Here is a 24,669-nt window from a genome sequence, read left to right on the forward strand (position 1 = left end):
CATCACAGAGCAGGAGTCGAGGAGAGAGATGAGGAGACTTACTCGCCGCAAAAGGCGGGCCTTCGCAGAGACACAGGAGCTAGAGATCTTTCATTTCTTCATGAGTAGAGATAGCCCTGTCTCATGGCGGCACTTCAGAGAGCCCCGGACCCCGACACCTATTGCAGACCCACAGACATGGCACACATATGCAGAGGGTCTATACCATGCCCCACAGCAGCAACCTATACCTCAGCCACAGGAGCCTCGACCTACCACAGCTAGCTTCTTTACCCACTCGATGGTACAGGAAGCTATCCGCCGCCTACAGCATGGACGGGCCGCCGACCATATGGGCCTGCAGGGTGAGCATCTCATATATGCAGTAGATTCTTTAGCTCCTTTTCTTGCACACCTGTTTAACAGGGCACTAGCAGAGGGTTTGCCTGCGGAGTGGACGATGCACACCATTGTGCCGATTCACAAAACAGGGGGTATGCTCGATCCGAGCAACTACAGGACGGTTATGGTTGGCCACGTGCTGGCCAAACTCTATGGTGCAGTGCTGGAGCAAGAGCTTAGCTTATATGCTGAGCGAGCAGGTTTACGCTCATCAAGGCAGGCAGGCTTCAGGAGAGCTTTCTCTACCACTGACCATGTATTCACTTTGAGATGTATGATTGATCAGGCCAAAGTGAGGAAGAGAAAGCTCTATTGCTGCTTTGTGGATTTCCGCAAGGCATTTGACACAGTACCACGAGAGAGGCTCTTTCAGCGCCTGCAGTCTCTTGGCATACCAGCAGATATGACATGGGGCATCTATGCATTATATGAGCAGGTTTTTGGGCGAGTCAGATGTCCAGGAGGTATGTCCGAGACTATTGCTAGCACCATTGGTGTGAAGCAAGGATGCCCACTTTCCCCCACGCTATTTGGGTTATACATTGATGAGGTGGCTGACTTCATTACACGGGGAGGCGGAGATGGAGTTGATTTAGCAGGTACCTCAGTACATATTATGCTCTATGCTGATGATATTGTATTAGTGTCTGAGTCCCCAGGTGATCTACAGCAGCATCTACCTGCACTCGATGATTTCTGCACACAGAGGGGTCTTACTGTGAACCTTGGGAAAACCAAGGTTATGGTCTTTCATACATCGAGACAGGGCAGGAGTCAGCTGACATTCACTCTCGCAAGATGCCAGGTGGAGGTGGTGACATCATACGTGTACCTAGGGGTTACCTTCTTTGCAGCAGCCACACGCTTTACCATGGGTTCAGCAGCCAGAGCTACATTGACACGGGGATATGCAGCATTGGCTATGCTAGAGAGACAGTGCCACCAGGCGCATTTTCAGGAGCCCCGGACGAAGGGGTGGCTATTGGACACATTAGTCACACCGGCATTGATGTATGGAGCAGCAGTATGGGCGCCAGGCCTTGCTACCCATTGGTGGACACAGATAGAGAGACCACAGGCCCTCATGATGGCACGCATGATACGCAGCAAACCGTCAGTACCTCATGACATTATCCGAGCAGAGTTTGCTGCACCTCCTATGATGGTAGAGGCCATATTTCAGACTATATGCCTGCTAGACAGATTCAGAGAGATGCCACAGGACAGATTATCATACAGAGCTTTTCAGGCATCTAGACAGTTGGCTGAGGCAAGAGACAGAGGATCATGGTATGCACAGGTCACACATTGGTTCTCACAGCATGGCCTAGACATGGATCATCTACCACCATTCCAGTATGACAGGGATGCACCACATATCCGTCTCTCTCATAGTGAGAGAAACAGAGTATTGAGACAGGATCTATGGCAGCTCTATACACGAGAGACATGGATATCGCCTACGCAGCCTCTTCCACCGAAGATGCTATACTACAGAGATCACTTCATGAGTATCACTAATGATGGATTTATAGAGAGGCCTAGATACATGGAGGGCTTTTTACCACACGGCTCCCGAGTGGCTATTGGTCAGCTCAGAGTTTCATCACACCGATTGGAGATTGAAACTGGCAGAGCAGCACGGATCCCCCGAGAGGAGAGGGTATGCAGATTGTGCAGAGAGGAGGTGGAGAGTGAGGAGCATTATGTATGCAGATGCAGAGCATATACAGCCATCAGAGAGAGATATTCCATTTTATTCAGAGAGCCACATTCCCTACGCCAGATCTTTGAGGCAGCAGACCAGCGCATACTGGGGAGATACATTCTAGACATACAGCGCCACAGAGAGACATTATTACAGGCTCAAACAGCTCCAGAGGGGGGGCGACAGACACAGATTACTACATTTTTTCAGAGATCCATACCCCTCCCAGCCCCTACACGGCAGGGAATTACTCTCCAGAGAGCAGAGACACTTAGAGCCCGCAGGAGACAGAGGACACCTGGCTTTCGGACACCACGCCTATACCAGAGAGAGATGACAGAGATCAGAGCTCAGTTTCACAGAGAGGGTGCGGAGCGACTGGCTCGCTTCAGAGCACACCCAGGCATGTTCTTCGGGGAGCTGTGGACACCCTCTTCACTGATGTATACCATTTTATACCCCCAGTATGGTACAGGATGGAGCTAGCTAGGTTGCATATCCTGATTGTATACTCCATGCATATAGCTTTGCATTCTCCTAGTAGTAGAGCTCCATCCCCTGCACACCCAGATTCAGCTTTTTTATTCAATACTTTTTCATTTTGTTGGGATGACAGAGGATACCCCATACAGGTACTCCGATTTGTCTCATAGGCCGAGTTCGGTCTTTTGGAAGACGTTAATAAAATCTTTCTTTCTTTCTTTCTGGCATGGCACCTGTGAGCATTGTCTCATTGAAGGCAGCGTGAAGGCCACCTTCCATGACGTCCCAATGGTGAAGAAAGAAAGAAGCAGGAAGCCCATCCGCCCTCGAGCATTTTCCTCTGGGTAATGCCTTCACCACCTCTGCCAGCTCCTCTGCAGTGAAAGGGGTCAATAAGAAAGACCAAAGGGAGGGGGGAACCACCTCTCTCATGTGTCTCCAGACTCTCGCGCGCGCATCCATCACCTGGGGGGATAATGGGGCACCGGTGAGAAGAGACCGGAAGAAATCCATGGCGATGGCTCTCACCTGCGGGGGATCGAAAACAATAACTTCATCCTGGCCACGTAGCCTGCAAATATTCTCTCCTCTTGTGAGGGATGGCTATCTCAAAGAAGTCTCCAGTAACTCTGTCACCGGCCTGAGTCCAGAATGAGGCCCTGGCATGGTATCTATACTCCACCCTCCTCTCCTCAATGGACTGAATCTCCATGCGGGCAGCTGCGATCTGACTCTCAATCCACGGGCTGTCCGAGGAACTCTCCTGAAGACATTGTAAAGAGGCTAGGCCCGTCCTCAGACTCCTCTCCTGCTCTCGAAATCCCTCCAATCTCCTCTGGGCTGCCTCCTATAAGAAAATATTGACCTCCCCAAGGCCCTCATCCAAAGTGCACGCTACAGATCCTGAGGAAAAGTCTAGACCCACCCATATCTGCTCAATCCGGCTACAAATCTTGGGGTCTTGAATGAGGCTGTCTGGAATCCTAGAGCTCGCATGTCTATCATACCTCCATGGGTCCTCTAGGGACAAAATAACTGGGGCATGATCTGAAAATGTAGTGCTTGCCAGAATACCAACCATGCCTCTCACTGATCCAAGCCCACTCGTCAACATAAAACCTGTCCAGCCGAGCGAGGTTGGGGCCAGTGCTCCGTCTATCCGATCGAGAAAAGCTAAGACTCCCAGGCTGCGCCCAAACTCTGGAAGATGTCCCCTAAGAATCAGTATCATCTCCTCCCATGCAGAGTACCCCACCCCTGAGACAGTGGCCGTGCCACCTCCAAGTATGTCCTCTGCTGCCTCTATCATGTTGAAGTCACCGCCCATGCACCAAAAATCAGCCTGGGGAAGGGCCTATCGGACAGTGCTGCAAAAGATAGCTCTACCTGCAGCCGCATTCGGGGCATAAATGTTGAGAAAGCCAACGCTATCCACCAATCAGAATGGTAACCTGCTGAGCACGTCGTGGAACTATGACTCTTGATCCTGTAATAGATGGCAGAAGCTGCTCACTCTAACAGAGAGACACACTCCTTCCTACTTCCCTGAAGGGCCGAAGGATGGAGACAAAAAAGTATGACTCCTGCCTGGCAGAATCTTCCCACAGTGGCAGGTACGCCCCTCAGTAAGATGGTGCTCCTGAAGGAAAAGAATGTCGATAGATCCCCCCACCATAGCTCAATGCAGCTCTCCTCTAAGGATGCCTCGTCTCTGAAAGCACTGAGGCCCCCCTAAGCTCTGAATATTCCATGAGACAATCCTCATATCAATCTTTGTGTGAGCCAAAACTACCGGAACTGCTCGAAGAGTCCTGGGTGCGGGCTTAGACAGGGAATAGTCACATTCTGTCCTGGTGTGGAGTCACGCCAAGTGGGCATGGATCCTACCCTCCATGTACTGCCACTTTGCCCGAGCGCAAGAGTATGCATACTCTGTGCTCCATCAATCACAATGGAGGTATCTGTAAGAAGGGGGGAGAGGTACTGCGAGAGAAGTATGCATGAACACAAAAAGCAACACCTCCAGGCTAGAGGTCACCATCTCCCCTCCCTGGTCTCAGTGTGCTGATCCACGAAGTTCCATCCTGGCCAAAGGTCACAGTTGAGTAAGAACGTCTGTGATCCGGAGATCGTGCAGATGATGGGATAGCTCAACTGCCTGATCCTGTATGGTAGCGGCGACCGACTCTGGATCCCACTCTGTCTCGAGGGCTACGCTCAAGGGGAAAGAGAAGATCATCGCGCCATTCTCTGGCGTAGAGGGTCTAGAGTGGTGGAAGACCACACATACCCGAATAGGGGCTACGGTCTCCTCGAACCTGTCTGTCCCTTCCGTCGGAGGACACCGGAAGAAACTATAATCCACAGGCTGCCCCAGGATTTTGGAGGGCCTGCCTAGAGACTCAGGTGGGAGAGCCCTCACCGGTGAGGCCGCAATGGTCATCTCCACCGGCTCTGAGAAACGATGAATCAGGCAGCGAACGATACTCGCCAGTTGTCTCCTCTCCGGGTTAGGGGCTGCAAGGGGCCGACGGGAATGCTCTAGAGAGGCGGAAGGGGGGGGGGGGAGATTGTAGGCACGGAGAAAGAGGAAGTGGCAAATGGAGCGACTACGGGAAGAGTCGGAGGCGAGGGTGAGGAGGCGGTGGGGGAGTGGGAAGGCGGAGAGGCTGGAGAGGGATGTTGCTGAGAGGTATCCATCGGAGAGGAAGGCTATTGGGGAAGGCTCGACGAAGCGAGGGTGGGGTCAACCTACCCCACTGGGCACTGAAGACCAGAGGAGAAGTCGCGACAAGGAATCGGCCGCCACCGAGAGAGGGGGGGGGGGCCTTTGCGTGATTAGAGGGGGCCCGCCGTCTGCAGGCGGGTGCTATGATAAGTGCTCAAAACGGTTCTCTGATAGAACTGAATCCTCCTGCATGTTGCCAGCTTGGCGCGCACGGCGGCGACGCTCAGCTCTGGTGCTCGGCTGGCGATCGGGGCGGGTGCCAAGCGTCTGCCATTCTCCGGCTGATGGGTCATCCATGGTTGGAACTTGGTGCTCTGCGGACTGGGAACTTGCTCCTCCCTCAGCCCCTGGATGAGGATCTAAGTGGGAAGTAGGAGGGGGAACCACCGAGGGAAGTCACCTAGTTTGACGCCGAGAGCAAACTCTGGTCAAATGACCCATCTGTCTGCAAATAAAGCATTGGCTTGGAAGGCCGGATACTCCACTTGCTGCATAATGGGATCGCCCAGAAGACTGGGAATAGATATCATGTGAGGCACAGAATCCGGCGAGGCAATACAAATGCAAAGAGATGGAATCCCCGTTGCTCGTGCGAGAGCTGAGGCAGCGGTGGGGAGGGATTCCATCACTCTCCCGATGGCACCACCAATCACTAGGAGAAGAGGAAGGTATTCCTTCCTGAGCCTGGAAAGCAAACTGTCACGGGAAAGCCTAAAACTCCAGCTAATGGGTCAGATGCCGGGTCGAAGCCGTGCTGCCACCGTGCAAAGAAGGCTTGGGCCGTACGCAGTGCAATGGGGCTCAGCTGCATGACAAGATCAGACGCGGCTGGTGAGTTGAACTCAACCTGGCAGTAGCCGCACCCCAAAGGATGAATATCTGCGATCTTTGCTGGCACACCTAGGAGGCTAGCCTAAAGAAGATCCCTGAGTTGGCCACGAACGGGGTGGCTACTGACAATCTTGCATACCAGAGTGGAGGCCTCGAGGATGCGATATTTAGCAAGAAGCTGTAGGTCCGCTTTGGGAAAGGAAAGGCAGGTAACGGTGGCCTCGGTCAGGGGAAACGGAGCGGTTGCCATGGAGTCCTCTTGGGGGCGAAGAACAGAAGAGATCGAAACTTGCCGAGACAATGAAGAAATACCCACAACCCGAGGGCGCTGCCGGAGGAACAAGGACGGGCTAGAGATGGCGGAGAAGAGAGGAAAGGGAGGGGCGGTGGGCACAAAAAGGAAAAGAAAAGAAAAAGAAAAAGAAAAAGGAAAAAGAAAAAGGAGAAAAGAAAAAAGAAAAAAGAAACAAGGGCAAGGGCAAGGCAATAAAAGGAAAGGGGGGGGGAAGGAAGGGGGGGGGCAAGAGCAGCAGGCGAAGGGGGCGGGTGAGGCGCCGGCAGAACCACAGGAGGGGAGGGGAGGGGAGAGCAGGTCGCGCTATGCCGGACTTTTGAATTGCAAGCAAGCGGGCCCCGCCCCCTTTTAGGAATTTATTTAGGAACAATCCACGGGAACGCTAGCCAGGATCAATACAACAATGAATACAAAAGCAAACAAATATGCCGATGTAGTATATCCGAGTCGATGTCGATGTCGATGTCGAGGCATGAGATCTCTGATGCCAAGCACACCATGGGAATGACCCACAAGAATCTCTCACCGGGCTAGTATGAGATCCAATATCCAAGTCCAAGTCCAAGTCCACAAGTCCAAGTCCAACCAAATCCAAATCCAAATCCAAATCCAAATCTAAGTCCAAATTCAAATCCAAATCCAAATCCAAGTCCATATCCAAGTCCAAGTCCAAATCCAAATCCAAATCCAAGTCCAAGTCCAAGTCCAAATCCAAGCCCAAGTCCAAATCCAAAACCAAATCTCAAATCCAAGTGAACTCAATACCCAATCTTCAGGAAAATCTTCAAGAAGCTTCTCAAAAAAGCAAACACCCAAATGGCAGATATGAGTTCCCAACTACCAATCCTCGTGCTGTGGATTGGGAGGAAAACGCTACCAACGTGGGTGGCAGGCGGTACTGCATGGGCGGCGACGGTGGTCGGTGAAGCTGGGTGGCGGTGGGCCAGCTGAGCTGGCAGAAACACGCACTGCTGGTGGCGCTGCGCTGGCTGAGCAGGCAGAGATGGTGGCGTAGCCAAACAGCAGGTGGGTGGAGAGAGGGATGAAGATGAAATCGATGATGAGCTCCTTGCTCTCTTGAGGGCTGCATGCTCTTCAAGATGATCAACAAGGAAGGCTCTTGCTTCTTTTATACTTGAGGAAGACCCTGCTTTTTATTGCCAAAAGTGGGCCAAGGTGTTGAAATATACAATGTACAAGGTTAAGGATGAGGGGAAGAGGTAATGGAGGTGTGACCACACTCAAATAAAGTGGGCATGTGGGTGGAACAGGGATCTAGGGTTAGCTCCTCCCTAGCCCTTGGTGGAGCCTATATAAAGGGGAAGAGACCCTACTTTTTGTAACAAGATGAAGGAGAAGGGTAAGCCAACTTTGGAGTGGTTGAAATAGAAAGTAATACAAGAAGCTTTCTATAAATCTTGTGTCCTCTCTCAAGCTATGAAGTCTCCATGATGATTCAGTAAGCTGTTTATGCTTGTTCATTCTTTTATACTTTGCTCTCCTCTTGTTTCCATTGCTTCCGTTGTTGCATGCTCTAGATACCCATGATTCTTAACAACATTGCCTAGTCCCAAGAAGTTAGTGATATCCTTAGAGAGAGCTGTGAATGGAGAATCCCTCCGGTCTTGTGGGGCATATCGTGAAGAATCCAAAGTGATAGTATACTGCCACATCGAGATTGTAATCTATACCCACATGTAGCGGGCCCCCTCATCCCTTCTGACTATGCTAACCATGGGCTGTAATTGTGTCTTGAATAAAACCTCTACTCTTCCTGATCCCCTTACCCCTCATGTTGTTCGGGTATCCCCCTGGTAAGTCAACTCCCACTGGTATCCCAATACATGTGCTAGTCCCCTCTCCTAGTTCTGATGTGTCTCTGTGTAGAAGATGATCTCCCATCCTGTGAAAGTCTCCTTGAATCTCCCAATGTTTGATCACAAAGTCCCATTTTGTAGTTCCAGACTGCCATTCTTAGATGTGTGGATGTCCCTATTTGGGAGGTCTATTTGTGATGATGACCTTGCCATCTTTATAAATTGCCCTCTTCCCCACCTTATGGGCTTCAAGCACCTGCGGCATGCTCATTTTCCTATGTTAAACGTTTGTGGGAGTGACACCTCTGTGGAAGTGAGGTCACCACCAAGATAAGTTTTATGAGCGCTGCTCTATGATTCAAGAAGAAGATCTAACTAGATAACCCGGTTGGTGTCCTCATGAGAGCTCAAAAGAAAGAAACTTATATTAAACGTCTTCAAAACACCCAATGGGTCTATGCGACCAAAAGTGATACAATAGTGTCCATGTAATCTCATCAGGGTGCAAAAGAAAATAAAGACTTGAACTATGAGCTGGGAATGTCAAATCCGAGCCATATGATACAAAATGGGACCATCAACCTATGGAGCTAGCCCCCCGGTAGGAGGAGGGGGCCATCAAGGATATCAAGCATGGGATCTATAGAAGGCTCTGCAGATCGGCTGGGCGTGGGAAGGTGGCTCTGTGCCTCTCCAAGAGCTGCTCAAGCTGGGGCTAATGTCTGTGTTGTTAGTGAGGTCCAGGGAGTCTATGATATCAGACTCATTGTAGTGCCATGGCCTGCTGATCTAGAGTTACACGAGAGTGGGGTCTAGAGAAAAGGGGAGTCCACACTATACTGAAGGGATGGGGGTGGGAGGCGGTCCATGTGGAGCCCATATCTTGAGAACCGAGTGGAAACTTTGGCATACCATACTCCAAGGTGGCCCTTGAGTGCTAGCTGTCTCAAGGACTCCAAGGCAAGCCTCGATACGTGTGGGGATCTAGCTCACTAATGCAATGGAGGTAGGTAATTGTCTGGAAGAGTGCATTCACCACCATCGCGGCTGCAACAAACTCTACCTGGATAATCTCATCTGGGACTAATGGTTTGTTGTGGATCGTATGGGAGACAATGATGACCTAGGGCCTCTCAATTCGTTGCCAATCCTCATCAAATAAATCTGGCCCCCAGAAAGCTGCTCCATACATCAAGGCTGGTGTGACAAGGGTGTCAAAAAGCCAACCCTTCATCTTGGGCTCCTAGAAATGTGCTTGGAAGCACTGATGCTCAAGTAAGCTCAAGGCTCCCTTTCCCTGTGTCACTCTGGCATGTGTTGTGTAAACATGGTGAAGCGTGGGCCACTGAAAGTGACACCAAGGTAGACATAGGATGACTTAATCTCCATAGGATCCCCTCTATATGTGAAGCTCAATCTGGATTTGAAGGGGCGGAGAGGTATTGAAGACCATTACCTTGGTTTAACCAAGGGTAACAAAGGTCCCGCTGAGTGCAAAAATCTTGTAAGGTATGTCTCTGAAGCCCCTTGGCTGAATCTGAGAGGAGAACGATGTCATTTGCATAGAGTAGTAGGGGGACGAGTATGCCTGCTGTGGAGCCAGCCCCACTTAATTTGTCAATGAAGCTCGAGATCTCATCAATGTAGCCAAAAAGAGTGGGTGATAGAGGACAGCCCTGTTTCACCCCAATGGTGCTGGAAATCTCCTGCGGTGTACCTCTTAGGGCTCTCACTCGTCTAGTGACGAACTCATAGAGGGCGATGATGCTCCAAACCATGTCAGATGGGACTCCTATCTCCTGTAGAGGAGAGAGAAATGAAATGAAATGTTATATTAACGTCTTCAAAAGGCCATAATGACCTATGAGACCAAAAGTTACATCATGGTGGATCTGATACAATGTCTGGATAAAAAAACCCAGAAAATGAAAAACAAAGATGATACTACTGGCACCTAGAAAATGAAACTGGAACTGGAAGGTACACTATGGAGGTACCTCCATCTCATAATATGTGCCGCATCGGACACTGGCGGATCTCCTCAATATCCTCTATGGTCAGCACCCTGACTGGGTGTCCCGCATGCCTCGCAAGAATAATCCGAATCTGCCGCTGCAACCTCCGTCTAGAGAGAGAGAGAGAGAGAGAGAGAAATGAAATGAAATGAAATGTTATATTAACGTCTTCAAAAGGCCATAATGACCTATGAGACCAAAAGTTACATCATGGTGGATCTGATACAATGTCTGGATAAAAAACCCAGAAAATGAAAAATAAAGATGATACTACTGGCACCTAGAAAATGAAACTGGAACTGGAATATAGTGAGGGGAGGGTACGCTATGGAGGTGAGTGGAATATAGTGAGGGGATACAATATCATGTGGGACGGAGGGGTACACTATGGAGGTGCCTCCATCTCATAATATGTGCCGCATCGGACACTGGCAGATCTCCTCAATATCCTCTGTGGTCAACACCCTGACTGGGTGTCCGGCATGCCTCGCAAGAATAATCCGAATCTGCCGCTGCAACCTCCGTCTATGCTGGGATGCCCTCCTCCGTAGTCGTGGGCGTCTGAACCACCCAAGCTCAGTCGCACGATCAATCAGTGTACCCCTGGTGTGGGCGGTATCCATGTCCTGCTGCTGCTGTGGTCCATCTGGCGCAGTGATGGCTGGACTAAAGAAATCTGTAATGTGCCTCTGAGTCTGGCTCTCTGTGCGCCTAAGCAGGCTATCTCTATGTCTCCGCAGCTCCAGCAAGAACAAACCCAAACACCTCTGGTCCTGGAACCCCATGACTCTGGAAAGTGGTCCAAAACCCTCTCTGAATAAACAGTGGAAACGACCACGTATCTCATAGTATGCAGTACAATGGCATATATAATGCAGCTCTGTCTCTGGCTCCCCATGGCATACTCGGCATATCCTAGCCTCATCTGGTATACCTCTATATCGGCCAATCTCAATCTCAAGCTGGTGTGAGGATGTGCGAATCTGACCAATAGCGCATCGTACTGCATGAGACAAGTGTACATCCATGTAACTGGGTCTGATCACAAAACCATCTGCTGTGAGCTGAAGAAAATGCTCTCTGTAGAAAGCCATCTTCGTGCCCAGCTCCTCAGTGGGCTGTATCCATGTCCTCCTAATGTCCAGCTGAACTAAATCCTGACGGATGAGTCTGGTAATCTCTGTCCGTGTGAGAGTGAGAGAGGGTGCCTCCAGAGAATACTGGAAGGGAGGCAATCTGTCCATGCTAAAACCATGTGCCTGGAACCAAGATGTCATCTGTCCATACCAACAAGCCGTGTCTCCCTGTAAAGCTAACTGTCGGGAGGACTCCAGGGCGAGGCGTGCATATCTGTCTCGGGGGAGATCCCACAAGCCATGTATGTAGGAGACTGATCTCGTAAGAGCCTCGATCACCAGAGGGGCAGCCGCCAGCTCTGCTCGAATAATCTCATGAGGTACCACGGCCTTGGCTCTAATAATCCTAGCAATCATAGATACCAAAGGCCTCTCAGAGAGAGAGAGAAATGAAATGATATATTAACATCTCTAAAAGGCCAAGATGGCCTATGAAACCAATATTGAGAGTACATCTGAAGTTGGTGTCTCATCAAAGAGAACAACCAAATGAAACTGAAAAGTACAATAAACTGACTATCTTAGAGTTATAAGAACTGTAAGTAAGACTCCTAGATGATACTGAGTAGAAAAGACTGGAAAATGTATATCAAGTAGATCCATGTAGGCTGATGTTGAAGTGTTGCCCTCTCCTTAGATCAGTTATCTCCGCCATGGGGCTATGTAGAATGGAGAGGTCGCAGAAGTGAGGTAGGCGCCTCCGATGGTGAGCAATAATGGTTCTGATCTGGCGATGGTGAGGGTGCTGTAGTCAGTATCCTGGTGGGCGTGGCTGACGAGCACAACATAAGACGATTGCTCTATCAATGGTGACTCCCTGGGAGCGTGAAGGGTCTATGAGACCAAAATGATGTATACATAGTGACATCTTGTTATACAGAAAGAAACAAAGAAATAAAGTTATATTAACATCTACAAAAGGCTAAAATGACCTATGAGACCAAAAGATTACATCATGTCCATGGAATACATCATCATGGGTACTAAAAATAAAAGAAAGGAATGAGAGCTGAAATGCCCAAGCTAATCCCAATTCAAAGAGCGTCAAGCTCTCACATCACCCTAAATATCCCGCAGGGGCACATCATCCTCCAGTAGAGGGTACACCTCTCTCAAGTATGTAAAGCATGGGGTTACTGAATATGGCCAAGAGATCTCCTTCTATCACGGTACGTGAGAAGGTCGTGTTGTGGCAGTTGAGCATGTCCTAGATCTAGAGCTGATAGGAGGATGATGGTTGGCGTCCCATGGGCTAGGGACGCCAGGTATGTCGAAGTGCGCAAGCCTGCTCCAAAGTGACTCCTCAAGGACCGGATGGAGTTGAGGTATCCTGTGGTGGACCCCTCGAGTCCACTATGCTGGTAACCTCTCTCTGGGCTTAGAAGAAACTTATGATGGTCGGCTAGCAAGGAAGGAGGGGTGGTGGTTGTGGCTGAGACTCTCTTCGGAGTGTCAGCCACAACCACCACCCCTCCTTAGTGGGGGGGAGAGAAAGAAAGAAATTTGTATTAACGTCTTCAAAAGGCCAAAATGACCTATGAGACCAAAATGTTACATCATGTCCATGGAATACATTGTTATGGTACTGAAAGTAAAACTAAAAGAAAATATCCGTGAAAAAAACAAAGAGCCTCAAGCTCTCACCCCAGCCAAGAATATCTCGCATAGGGCATGGCGTTGCAACATGGTACCCAATGTAGTAAGGCTGACAGGGCGGGAGAAAGTCCTACGGTGGTGGGAAATGATAGCTCTGATCCTGTTGAGGTGACGTGAGCATGGGCGGTAGCCACTATGTCGGGGGTGTTGGGCTCTACATAGCTCAGTGGCTCTGTCTAATGTCACTCCTCTCGGCCGCGGGCTCCGGCAATAGCCTGGAGGTCGGGGGAGTGGGTGGATCTATTCTCGGGACTCTAGTCTAAGAGAGCTCTCTGTGCTAGTCCCCGGGCGGGTGTAGCTGATCTGGGCCGTAGTAGGGATTCCCTATGTCTACGGAGCTCCAGAAGAAAGAGTCCCAGGCATCTCTAGTCTGGAAAATCCATGATCCTGGAGAGTGGTCCAAATCCCTCTCGAAAAAGGCAGTGGAACCTCCCCCTGATCTCAACTAGTGGAATGAGGTGCGGATTTGTCCAATGACACATTGCACCCCGGATGAGAGGTGTGTATCCATGTAGTGCAGGCGTATGATGAAGCCATCCTCCGTCATGTGAAGAAGATGGTCTTTGGGAATGTCAATTCCGAGTCATATGATACAAAGTGGGACCATCATCGTCATACAACTTGTGGAGCTAACTCCCCGGTAGGGGGGACGAGAGAAAAGAAAGAAAGAAAGTTATATTAACGTCTACGGAAGACCCCAAGGGCCTATGAGACCAAAAGTAATACAATGGTACCATGGATATACTGGGCCATGGAAAACTGAAAGAAAAAGTAAAATGAAAACATCTGACAGTACATGTGATCAACAGATGATCCTGTGTAGAGTGAGATATGCTATGATCAGCTAATGACGATACCCGCCTCGGCTAGAACCGATCTGATGGTTGAGTGAATGTCAAGCCTCTGTGATGGGAGCGTGTCATGTCGGCGGAGAACCTCACGAATCTCTCTATGTGTGGTGGAGGGTCCTGATGCTCTGGCTCGCAGAATGGATCGAGCTCTCTCGCTAAGAACTCCTCTGGGGCGTGGAGCTGGAGTGTGGGTATGGGTGGTGGGCATTGGGCTCTGATATCGTAGTAGAGGAACTGTTGTGGGCAGTGGATTCCGATGTGGATGTGTGTACCACAAAGAAATCTGTGATGGCTCTCTGTGAGGTGTCCTGCCGGAGCCAAGGCTGTCTCTCAGCATGCTGCCTCAACACTACATCCCTGTGTCGTCTAAGCTCCATCAAGTACATGCCCAAGCATCTCTGATCCTCAATCTATATCACCCGTGTGAGTGGTCTGAATCCCTCTTGGAAGAGGCAGTGGAATCTCCCCCATTATCTCATAGTAAGCCGGGCAACTAAACATATAATGGACCTCATCCTCTACTGCTCTTGTGATGCATATTGTGCATGTCCTCTCCTCATGTGGGATATTCTCAGTTCTCAGCTCTGCTAGTCTCTATTCTGAGGCGGTGGGAGGATACCCTGAGCTGGCTGATCGTGATACGCATAGCATGTGACATGTGTATCTATATGTATCCCGGGATCTCAAAGAATCCATCCTCAGAGAGTCTCAAGAAGTAATCTCTGTAGAACTCACACTTCTTAGTAATCTCTGATGGAGACACCCATATCTGGTGTATGTGTAGCCTGAGTAGCTCTAACTGGATGATCCAGTTGATCTCTTGACGTGAGAGATCGAGGTATGGGGAATCCAGGCTATACTAAAACAGGGGGAGACGGTCCATCTGTATGCCATGTCCATGAAACCACTCGACTACCTCAGAGTACCATGCATGTGTCGGTAATGGTGGTGGCCGTGTCGCTGAGGAGGAGGGCAGTCCAACTCATCTCAATCGCTCCCTCTCCCTCCCGCTGTATAATTGCATAGAGGACTCTAGTGCTAGTCGTGGAAGGCGATCTCTGTCAAGCGTGTATACATGCTGAATATTAAGTGACAGTTTGAAAAAGGGCATCTGTAACCAGTGGGGCCACCCCAAACTCTGCATGTAGAATGTCATGTGGTACAGATGGCTTATTCCTGATCATGTGTGACATCACCTGTAGCCTCTCTATGCTCCTCCAGTGATCCTTCCCTAGGCTTGGCCCCCAAAGGGCTGCACCATTAAATAACTGCTGGTCGTACTAGAGTATCAAAGAGCCAGCACTTAGTGCGGGGTTCTTGGAAATGTGCTTGGAATCACTGTCTCTCCATACGGGCTAGGGAGGCATGCCCCCTCGCAAGTCGGTTAGTGGCAGCTGTGGTCATGCAAAACAAAGGGCCTATAAAAGTGACTCCTAGATACACATACTTCTGCACAATCTCCACTGGGGCATCTCTGTACATGAAAGAAAATCTTGAGGCGACTGCATAAGATGTGTTGAAGACCATAACCTTGGTTTTGTCCAAATTGACCATAAGGTCTCTCTCCTTGCAAAATCTAGCCAATGCATTTAAGTGTGTGAGAGAGAGAAAGAAAGAAAGAAAGAAAGATATATTAACTTCTGCGAAAGGCCAAAGTGGCCTATGAGACCAAAACATAGTACACAGCTGATGGTGTCTCATCAAAAGTAAGACAAAAAGGACTAAAAAAGTCCTAAAACAGTCCTAAACAGCTATGAAAGATTAAGCGTCTACTAAAGACCCAATGGGCCTATGAGACCAAAGTGATACAATAATGTCCATGGCATATCTCATCATGGAATGGAAAATAAAACAGAAAGAAAGCATAAACATAGCTATCTCACTGGGGTGATACAAAACTGTTCATGGAAACACATCATGGAATACTAAGAACATAGAAACATGAGAGCAACATCAGCTCCGAGTAGATGGTATACCACTCTCCAAAATATCAAGCATGGGGCTAATGAGTATGGCCGAGAGAGAGAGAGAGAGAGAGAAATGAAATGATATATTAACGTCTCTAAGAGGCCATGATGGCCTATGAGACCAAAACTAAGAGTACATCTGAAGTTGGTGTCTCATCAAAGAGAACAACCAAATGAAACTCAAAAGTACAAAAATCTGACTATCTTAAGGTTATAAGAACTAAGAGTACATCTGAAGTTGGTGTCTCATCAAAGAGAACAACCAAATGAAACTCAAAAGTACAAAAATCTGACTATCTTAAGGTTATAAGAACTATAAGTAAGACTCCTAGATGATACTGAGTAGAAAATACTGAAAAATGTATATCAAGTAGATCTATGTATGTTGATTGGTTGAAGTGTTGCCCTCTCCTCGGATCAAATATCTCCGCTATCTAGAATGGAGAGGTTGTAGAAGTGAGGTAGGCGCCTCCGATGCCAAGCAATAATGGCTCTAATCTGGCGATGGTGAGGATGCCGTGGTCGGGATCTTGGTGGGCGTGGCCAACGAGCATGACATATGACAACTGCTCTATCAATGGTGACTCCTTGGGAGCGTGGCTAGTGTCCTGATGGCCCGATGGACGAGGTATCAGGAGGTGTGTGGGTTGGGCTACTGGTCCTGGTGCTGAAGAAATCTGTCAGGATCCTCTGTCTAGGTACATCATGGCTCGGTCTCCTATCTGCCAAGAGGGTCTCTCTGTGTCTCTTGACTTCAAGTAGGAACAATCCCATCTTTGATCCTAAACTCCACGACCCTGCGTAATGGCCCAAAATTCTCTCAGAAGAGGTAGTGATATCTCCCTCGGATCTCATAATAGACTGTACATCGGCAAATGTAGTGCTCCTCTGACTCTGCCTCCTGGTAGCATAGTTGACAAATACGGTCATCCAAGATCTGATGCACATATCATCGTGTCTCAATCCGCAACTGGTATGATGAGGTCCGGATCTGTCCAATGGCACAACGTATCCCATGTGATAGGTGTACATCCATGTACGCTGGGCGGGTGATAAAACCATCTGGTGAGAGGTGCAGAAAATGGCTCTTGTAATGAGCCATTTTTGTGCCTAAGGGCTCAAGGGGACTAGTCCATGTCTTCTCTGTGTCCACTCTGACGGTATCCATACTAATCACGCGGTTTTGCTCTGAGCGGGTGAGATCCAAAAGTGGACAATCCAAGCTGCTGAAAGGGTGGGAGTGCCTCTATCCACAAACCATGTAGGTCAAACCATGATCTCATTTGAGCATACCAGCAATGAGTATCTCCATCCTCTGCCAACTGTATGGATGAGGTCAATGCCAATCGGGAGTACCTCTGTTGAGGGAGCTCCCATAGCCATTGTAAAAAGGTAACTTCTTGGAATAGGGCCTCGGTCACTACTGGTGCGGCACCCAACTCAGCCCAAACAATCTCATGTGGTACTGATGATTTTCTCCGAATCATGTGGGCAATCATCATAATCAGTGGTCTCTCCATATGCCTCCATCCCTCATCCGTCCCTCTCTAAGATCTGTGATGTATGCTAGGCCCCCAAATTGGAGCTCCGTACAGGAGGGTCGGTGTGTCAAGTGTATCAAATAGCCACAATTTGGTGTGCGGCTCTTGAAACTGTATGTGTGCACACTGCCTCTCAAGTGCCCCCAAGGCTGCATGCCCTCGAGCTAATCTAGCTACTGTTGCCTCCTTCAAGGAGAAGCGCGGTCTTGTGAAAGTAACTCCCGAATAGACATATGACCTGACATACTCAACTGGCTCCCCTCAGAAAGTGAATTGATGCTCTGATTTCGTCACCCATGCCTATGTGGTGTTAAACACCATAACCTTGGTTTTCCCAAGGTTCACTGTCAGATCTCTATCCGCACAGAATGCATGTAATGCATCCAAATGTCTCTGTGATCCCTCCGGAGAGTTTGAGATTAGAACAATATCATCTGCACATAACAAGATGGGTATCAACACCCCTGCCAGGCATGCCCCTGGGCCTCCCAAATTCCAATCTGTCTACATAATCGGAGACCACATCCATGTACAGTCCAAAGAGGGTGGGTGATAGCGGGCATCCCTGCTTCACTCCTATCGTGCTGGTCACCATATCGGACAGTCTGCCTGGAGCTCGGACTATGCCTGTCCACAGACTCATACAAAGCACATATCCCCCACTGCATATCCTCGGGTACCTCAATGTTATGCAATCTGTGCATAAGCTTGGCACATGGTACGGTATCGAAGGCTTTGCGTACGTCCACAAAGCAGCAGTATATCCTTCTCTTTTGTGCCCTGCCCTCGTCAATAAGTGCCCGAAGTGTCAGTATGTGATCCAAGGTAGTAAATCCTCTCTTGAAGGCGGCCTGTCCCTGTTGTCGGTGACCATGCCTCTCTGCTCAATGGCTCAGCTCTGACTCCAATATAGAGCCATATAGTTTGGCCAAGTAATGACCAATCACCATGGGGTCCCCACTCTTAAAGAGTGGTACAATGGTATGCTCTGTCTAGCTTGCAAGAAAACCCTCACAAATGGCAGGATTAAACACATGTACAATCAGTGGAGCCAAAGTATCGCACGCATATGAGAAGTGCTCTCCAACTAGGCCATCATGATCCTGTGCCTTTCCATTCTGTAACCTGTCTATCGCATCTAGCACCATCCGCATAGTAAAAAAGGTGCTGCTAGCCGGTCTAGCTCTCAGTGGAGGGGGGGTGGGGGGGCTTTCCGGGTGCATCATGTAGCTCTCTAGCATAAGCATGCCATGCCTCAGGTGCAGTAATCGGAGTACCAGGCTGTCTCTCCTGAAACATCTTCCATGCCCTCTTGCTGTCCTTCCCCAGGAAGAGTTGGTAGATCTCCTCCTCTAACTTAGCCAGGTAGGCTCGTTTCTTCCTCCGCACAAGGTGTCGAAAGATCATCCTGGCCTGTCTATGTGTGTGAGTCCCAATGGCAATCTCACGCTGTAACTGTGGCCGTGTCTTATGACACTCATCATCATACCAACTGTTCTGTGGGGCAGTGCTGCATTGAGGGGTGGAAGGGATCATACTACAGGGAAACGCATATGAGGTGGATGCATGTAGTACACCTGCCAATCCTCTCGTAATCTCGTCCAGAGGGCTATGCGGGTCTAAAGCAAACAAGCCATCAGATACTGCTTCCCGGTAAACCCCAGCTGTCTCACGTGTAAGCTGATATCTCGGGTACCTAGGTAGATGAGTGGCTGGCCCATCTCTCGGGGATCTACCTACAAGTGTGAAACTCAGGTATGCATGATCGGCTGCTATGCCAATGCGCTGACTGGAAATCGTGAAATCCCGCACATCAGGTGTCAATGAAGGAGATCCTATCAAGTAGTCCACTGTACTCGCTCCCCCTTTAGAGTTCCAGCATGTGAGAGCATCTGATCCCTGCCATCTCAATAGGCCATTGTATATGACCAACCCATGTGCACACAGAGAGAGAGAGAGAGAGAGAGAGAGAGAGAGAGAGAGAGAGAGTTAAAGGTGGATATTAATAATAATGCATGTTGAAGGTTTTTCTGGAGATCCAGAAAGACCCCTCGAACGGAGATGCAAAGCTACGGGATTTACTAGGGGAAAATGAAATAGTCAAAGAGAAGCTTTTAGAGCTTGAAATGCTATCTGTTGGTGAGATCCAGGTATCTTTCTTTTTCTTGCAGGCTGATTTCCAGAGAGGTTCAAAAACACCCTGCATTTCATCCCAAAATGCAAAGGCTAATGAATTAAGTGAAATACTTTTAACAGGATTTATGGTCACAATTTGATGATAATTATGCTGTACTGGTGGAGAACTGCAGGCAACATTTTCAGAATCAATATCCTTTCTAACTTTTTTAGAATCAATATCCTTTCTAACATGCTTCTTCTATGAACACAAAATCTTCTTTTTTGGCTTCAAAATACTTGGATAGACAGAAAGTAGCATGAGTAGGATCAAATTTGCGTGGGACTTCTTAACTTAGACACACTTTTGCAACCATGAGAATGTTAGAGAACAAGTTCTCGGAGTCTGTTGCAACACAAGCAGTTGCAGTAATGGAGCAGTTTGCAATGAGTGATTCTTATGATGATCTTGAAAGCGAAGAGGCGAGACTGGTATGATTTGTGTAGCTATGTAAAATCTCTTCTCAAAATTGTTTAGATATACTAAGATGGTTAATGATATTTAATGAAGACTAACAATGTATCAAACTTATTTTGTCTTCGTAGTTGATTCATGACAAGGATCTTATGAACAACTGTATCCAAGCCTCTCACGATGCTCACACACTGAAGATTGACATGTCGGTATGTTCCTCAAGCCATCCTGACTTAGACTGAAACTAAGACATTTATTTTCAGCATGATACATTTGTATTCATGCATACACACACACATGCGTGCTAAGAAAGCGTCAGAAAAGTAGATGCATGGACCTTTATTTCCCTTGGGTAAATAGAAAATTTGATTATATAAGATAAGGAGGAAATATTCGGAATTATGATATCATAATAACAAAGGGTTTCCCATAAAGCCAAGATAAAGCTCAGACATGGATACAATGAAAGGATTGTAGTAAACCTGCCAACTTGCAAATGTTGGAACATGCATACTGATATGTGAAGTACAGACTCCTTGAAAATAAAGCCAAGAAAAAAGAACAGCTACAAAATTTGAGAATAAATGTAGCATATGCCAAGCTAGGACCGTGTGAAACAACAGGGCCTTCTTTAAACCTTAGTTTAGTGAGTCTTTAGCAATCCTTTAAACAACATACATGAACTGAAAAATGTAGTCAAGAGATGACACCAGATGGGGTCCCAAATTACCCACTGAAGGCCCCCCCTTGTAGAGTATTTGCTTTATTTCTTTTGGAGAACTGAATACACGCTGAACTGTGTCCACAAGACTGAACTGTGCCCGCCTCCCCATCTGCTGCCCCCGCCTGCCCCTCTGCTGCCTCCGCCTGCCCCACTGCCTTTGCTACCCCAGCTGCTCCCGCCTCTGCCCCCCTTCCTCTGCACCTGCCTCTTTTTCAGCAGCAATTTTATCTAGATTCAAGTCAGCCGCCCACTTTTCTTGATTGGCTTTATGGCTTCTTCTGTCGCAGACAGTCTTTCGTCACCCCCACTGGCCGGGAGAATCATCAATTTTTCACAAGACGAGCTCACCACTCTTCAGCACGACATTGACCTTGAGGTCCAGACCACCCTTGTTGCGAGAGTTTATGGTTCCCACCCTTCTCGTTCGCAGCCCATGAATGGCTTCTAGTAGCTCTCCCTTCGGAGCTGATTGTGCACTTTCAGGATACTCGTTTGCTTGGTCGAAGCTTCTTCCAGGTGGACTTTCATTCTTCAGAAGCCACTTCTCAGGTTTTGGTTGGCAGCCCCTTCCCTCTTGGTCCTAGGAAGATTTTCTTCTTTCAGTACCAGGTGGGCTTTGATCCAGTGGCGGAGGATCAGCTCCTTACCCCGGTCTCACTACGGTTTCCTACTCTTCCTCTGTCCTATTGGAAGCTTTTAGCTTCCATAGGGGCATCCTTTGGCCAGGTTCTAGAGGTATCAGTCCTTCCGAGCTCTCCCGCCTCAGCTTCCGCGGGGCCGTTAACGCCACTCTTGATGGTGTACCCCGGGTCCTTGTGCTTGTTCCTGATCCATCGATTATTGATGATCATGTTATGCTTCAGAGACCTGACGAATCTCATTTCCACCAGAGGATGGAGATTGCAGGCATACCTGACCAGTGTCGGATTTGTCGTGGACAGGGTCACATTGCTAGAGACTGTCCCAGATCGAGGGGCCATGCTAGGAGGCGGCGTGGTCCTGCCCATCAGAGGCCTTCTGCAGATGCCGAGACTCCAGTTTCTCCTTTGCCACAGTAGACCACACAGCGTTGGGTTGTGGTTAGGGATGGAAGGCACCCTCGGACCCCCGTACCTGCCCCTTCACCCACACCCCTTGTGGAGCACCCTAACCCCTATGCAGCTCTTGCCTCATAGGATGTTGATCCTTCTTTGGAGGATGAGGCTTTGGAGGCACATGATATGGATCCTTCACAAGAGGATGTTGCATTACAGTTACAGGATGATTGTACCCTTGAGGATGATGTTGCGCATTCGCATTGTCATGGTACCTCTCTACTTTTGAGGACTAGCCCTGGCTTTTCCCCAGAGTGGGAGACAGAGGTAAGTTTTACATCGTCAGAATTTCCCTCCCTTACCTATGCGAGACGTACTTCCGCCTCTAAAGGGGGTCCTTCGTCGACCACGAGATCTAGTCGTTCCTACTTTGAGTCCTTATGAGGATTGTCTCTTGGAGCATTCGGGGTCTTGGGGGTTTTTTTCCGCGTCGGCGGAAACAAATTGTAAAAACCCAGCTTCATTGTGCAGTCACAGGTGGACCTATGGATGTATTGCTCTTGCAAGAGCATAAACTGGATGCTAGCCAGTGTGGGAGATCAGGCAAGCTTCTCTCGGGACACACCTTTTGGTCACCTGCTATTGGTACTAAGGGTGGTGTCTGTATCTCTGTTTCAGCTTTGATCTTGCCTTGCATCATTGGACATGGTGTCATTTTGCCTGCGAGAGCGCAGTGGATCCTTCTTATGCACGGTACTACACACATTGGTATTCTCAACCTCTATGCTCCTAACCATAGAGGTGAGAGGATTGCCTTTTGGAAATCTCCCACTACACTGATGCCTCTTGCCGACCATTGGATTATTAGTGGGGATTTTAACATGGTTGAGATGCCAACGGATAAAAGAGGTGGACATGAAGGCTTGGTGCATCCTCTTGAAAGAGCGTCTTGTGAGAGGTTTATACTCGCCATTCATGGCAGAGATTGTTGGCATGAGGATGACATTTTGAGGAGTCCATTCACTATTCTTTATTCATGGTCTAACAGGAGAAGAGATGCAGGATGTATCTATGCATGGTTAGACAGATTTCATGTGGATGATTGGGTGTTTGACAGAGGTGGGCATACCTTTATCGCTACAAGCACCTCTAAATCGGATCATTGCCCAGTGGTTTTATGTATTAGAGATCCGAATTGCCATGGATCAGCACCCCATGTACGCATCCCTGATCATTTGTTTTCAGATGCAAGGCTACCGCATCGTATGCTTGATATTTGGAGATCTCATGATTTCTTACAGGCCTCTCAAAGCCCCCGGCCTCTGCTCTCTGTGTTATTAGTGACTTTTATCACACATGTGCCTTGTCTAAGAGGCAAGAGGCCTTGGATTTAGAAAGGACTGTTAGACGTAGATTGGCTGCCTTGCAAAAAGAGCACGAGAAAGATCCTCATGCTCAATGGGTTGCAGATTCTTTATGTATTGTTAGGGCAGAACTTCACCACTCTCTTGAGCAGCGCGCGGAGTACCGTTTCCATGCCCAGGAATCCTTTTGGACACAGATGGGTGGCAGATGTAACAAACATTTCTTTGCTTCTCATGCCAGAGATAGTGTCAAGCAGTTGCAAGATTCACATGGCACTCTTCACTCAGATCCTCTTATGGTTAGACAGATTGCCACTGATTTCTATTGCCAGCTTCTTAGTGTTGAGCCACACTCTGATTAGAGACACAAGGCCCAGAGGAAGGTTTGGAAAGCATTGCCACATTTGATCACTGAGGATATGTGTGCCGCCCTAGATGCCCCTTTTTCTATGCAGGAGTTCAGTCATGCTCTTCATGCTTTACCTCATGGTAAGTGTCCAGGGGAGGATGGCCTCTCCCCTGTTTTTTTCATTACTTTTTGCGATGAGATTGGGGCTGAGATCACATCGGCTCTGCAGGAGATGTGGGACACAGGTTCTATGCCTTCTTCTCTCACTGAGGGGCTTATTTATCTTATTCCTAAGAGCGGGGATAAGACATTGATTGGCTAGTGGAGACCTATCACCTTACTTGGGACTGCCTATAAGATTCTTGCTAAGGCAGTGAGCATCATATTGCAGCCAATTTTGCAGGATGTCATTCATGATACTGAGAATGGATTCTCACACGGCAAGAGCATCTTTGATAAGATTTTCTCGTTTTGGGAGGCCGTTGAATGGGCTAAAGCGAGCAATTATATCTTAGCCATTCTGCTCTTGGATTTTGAGAAGGCCTAGGATAGAGTGGATTGGGACTTCCTTGAGGGTACTCGTACCCATATGGGCTTCTCTCAGAGATGGATCAAGGGAGTTTCATGCATGTATCGTGATGCCCACAGTAGAGCGCTCGCTTGCGGTGATAGAGGAGAGCGGTTTCAGATTTCTCGCTCAGTATCCCAAAAGTGCACAGTCAGCTCCGAAGGGAGGGCTGCTAGAAGCCATTCACGGGCCTGCGAACGAGAGGGGTGGGAACCATAAACTCTCGCAACAAGGGTGGTCTAGACCTCAAGATCAATGTCGTGCTGAAGAGAGGTGAGCTCGTCTTGTGAAAAATTGATGATTCTCCCGGCCAGTGGGGGTGACGAGAGATTGGTTGCAAGCCATAAGACCAATCAAGAAACGTGGGCGGTTGACTTGAATCCAGATAAACTTGCTGCTGAAAAAAGGTGGGAGTAGAGGAAGGGGGGCAGTGGTAGGAGCTGAAGGGCGGGAGCAGCTGGGGAAGCAAGGGCAATGGGGCAGGCGAGGACTGTAGATGGACAGGGGGACAGGCAGCAAGGGGGCAGCAGATGGGGAGGCGGGGGCAGCAAAAGGGGTTGGCGGGGGCTGAAGAGAGGCAGGCGAAGGCAGGCGGGGAGGCAGCAGAGGGGCTAGCGGGGGTAGCAGAAAG

At 48.8% G+C, this 24,669-nt stretch overlaps 1 protein-coding gene across 1 annotated transcript in view; it reads left to right on the forward strand.

Moving 5' to 3' along the window:
• The window catches only part of LOC147608919 (dynein regulatory complex subunit 3-like), a 168,569-nt gene that overhangs the window by 117,872 nt on the left and 26,028 nt on the right, over positions 1–24,669 (forward strand). The window contains exons 10-13 of the mRNA XM_086788617.1: positions 19,434–19,559; positions 19,666–19,736; positions 19,890–20,016; positions 20,131–20,208. Coding sequence (XP_086644743.1) covers positions 19,434–19,559; positions 19,666–19,736; positions 19,890–20,016; positions 20,131–20,208 — 402 coding nt within the window. The remainder of the gene's footprint in view (positions 1–19,433; positions 19,560–19,665; positions 19,737–19,889; positions 20,017–20,130; positions 20,209–24,669) is intronic.

Source organism: Cibotium barometz, chromosome 52, assembly GCF_041138505.1.
Source record: "Cibotium barometz isolate CiBa-2024 chromosome 52, ASM4113850v1, whole genome shotgun sequence".
Lineage (NCBI taxonomy): Eukaryota > Viridiplantae > Streptophyta > Polypodiopsida > Cyatheales > Cibotiaceae > Cibotium > Cibotium barometz.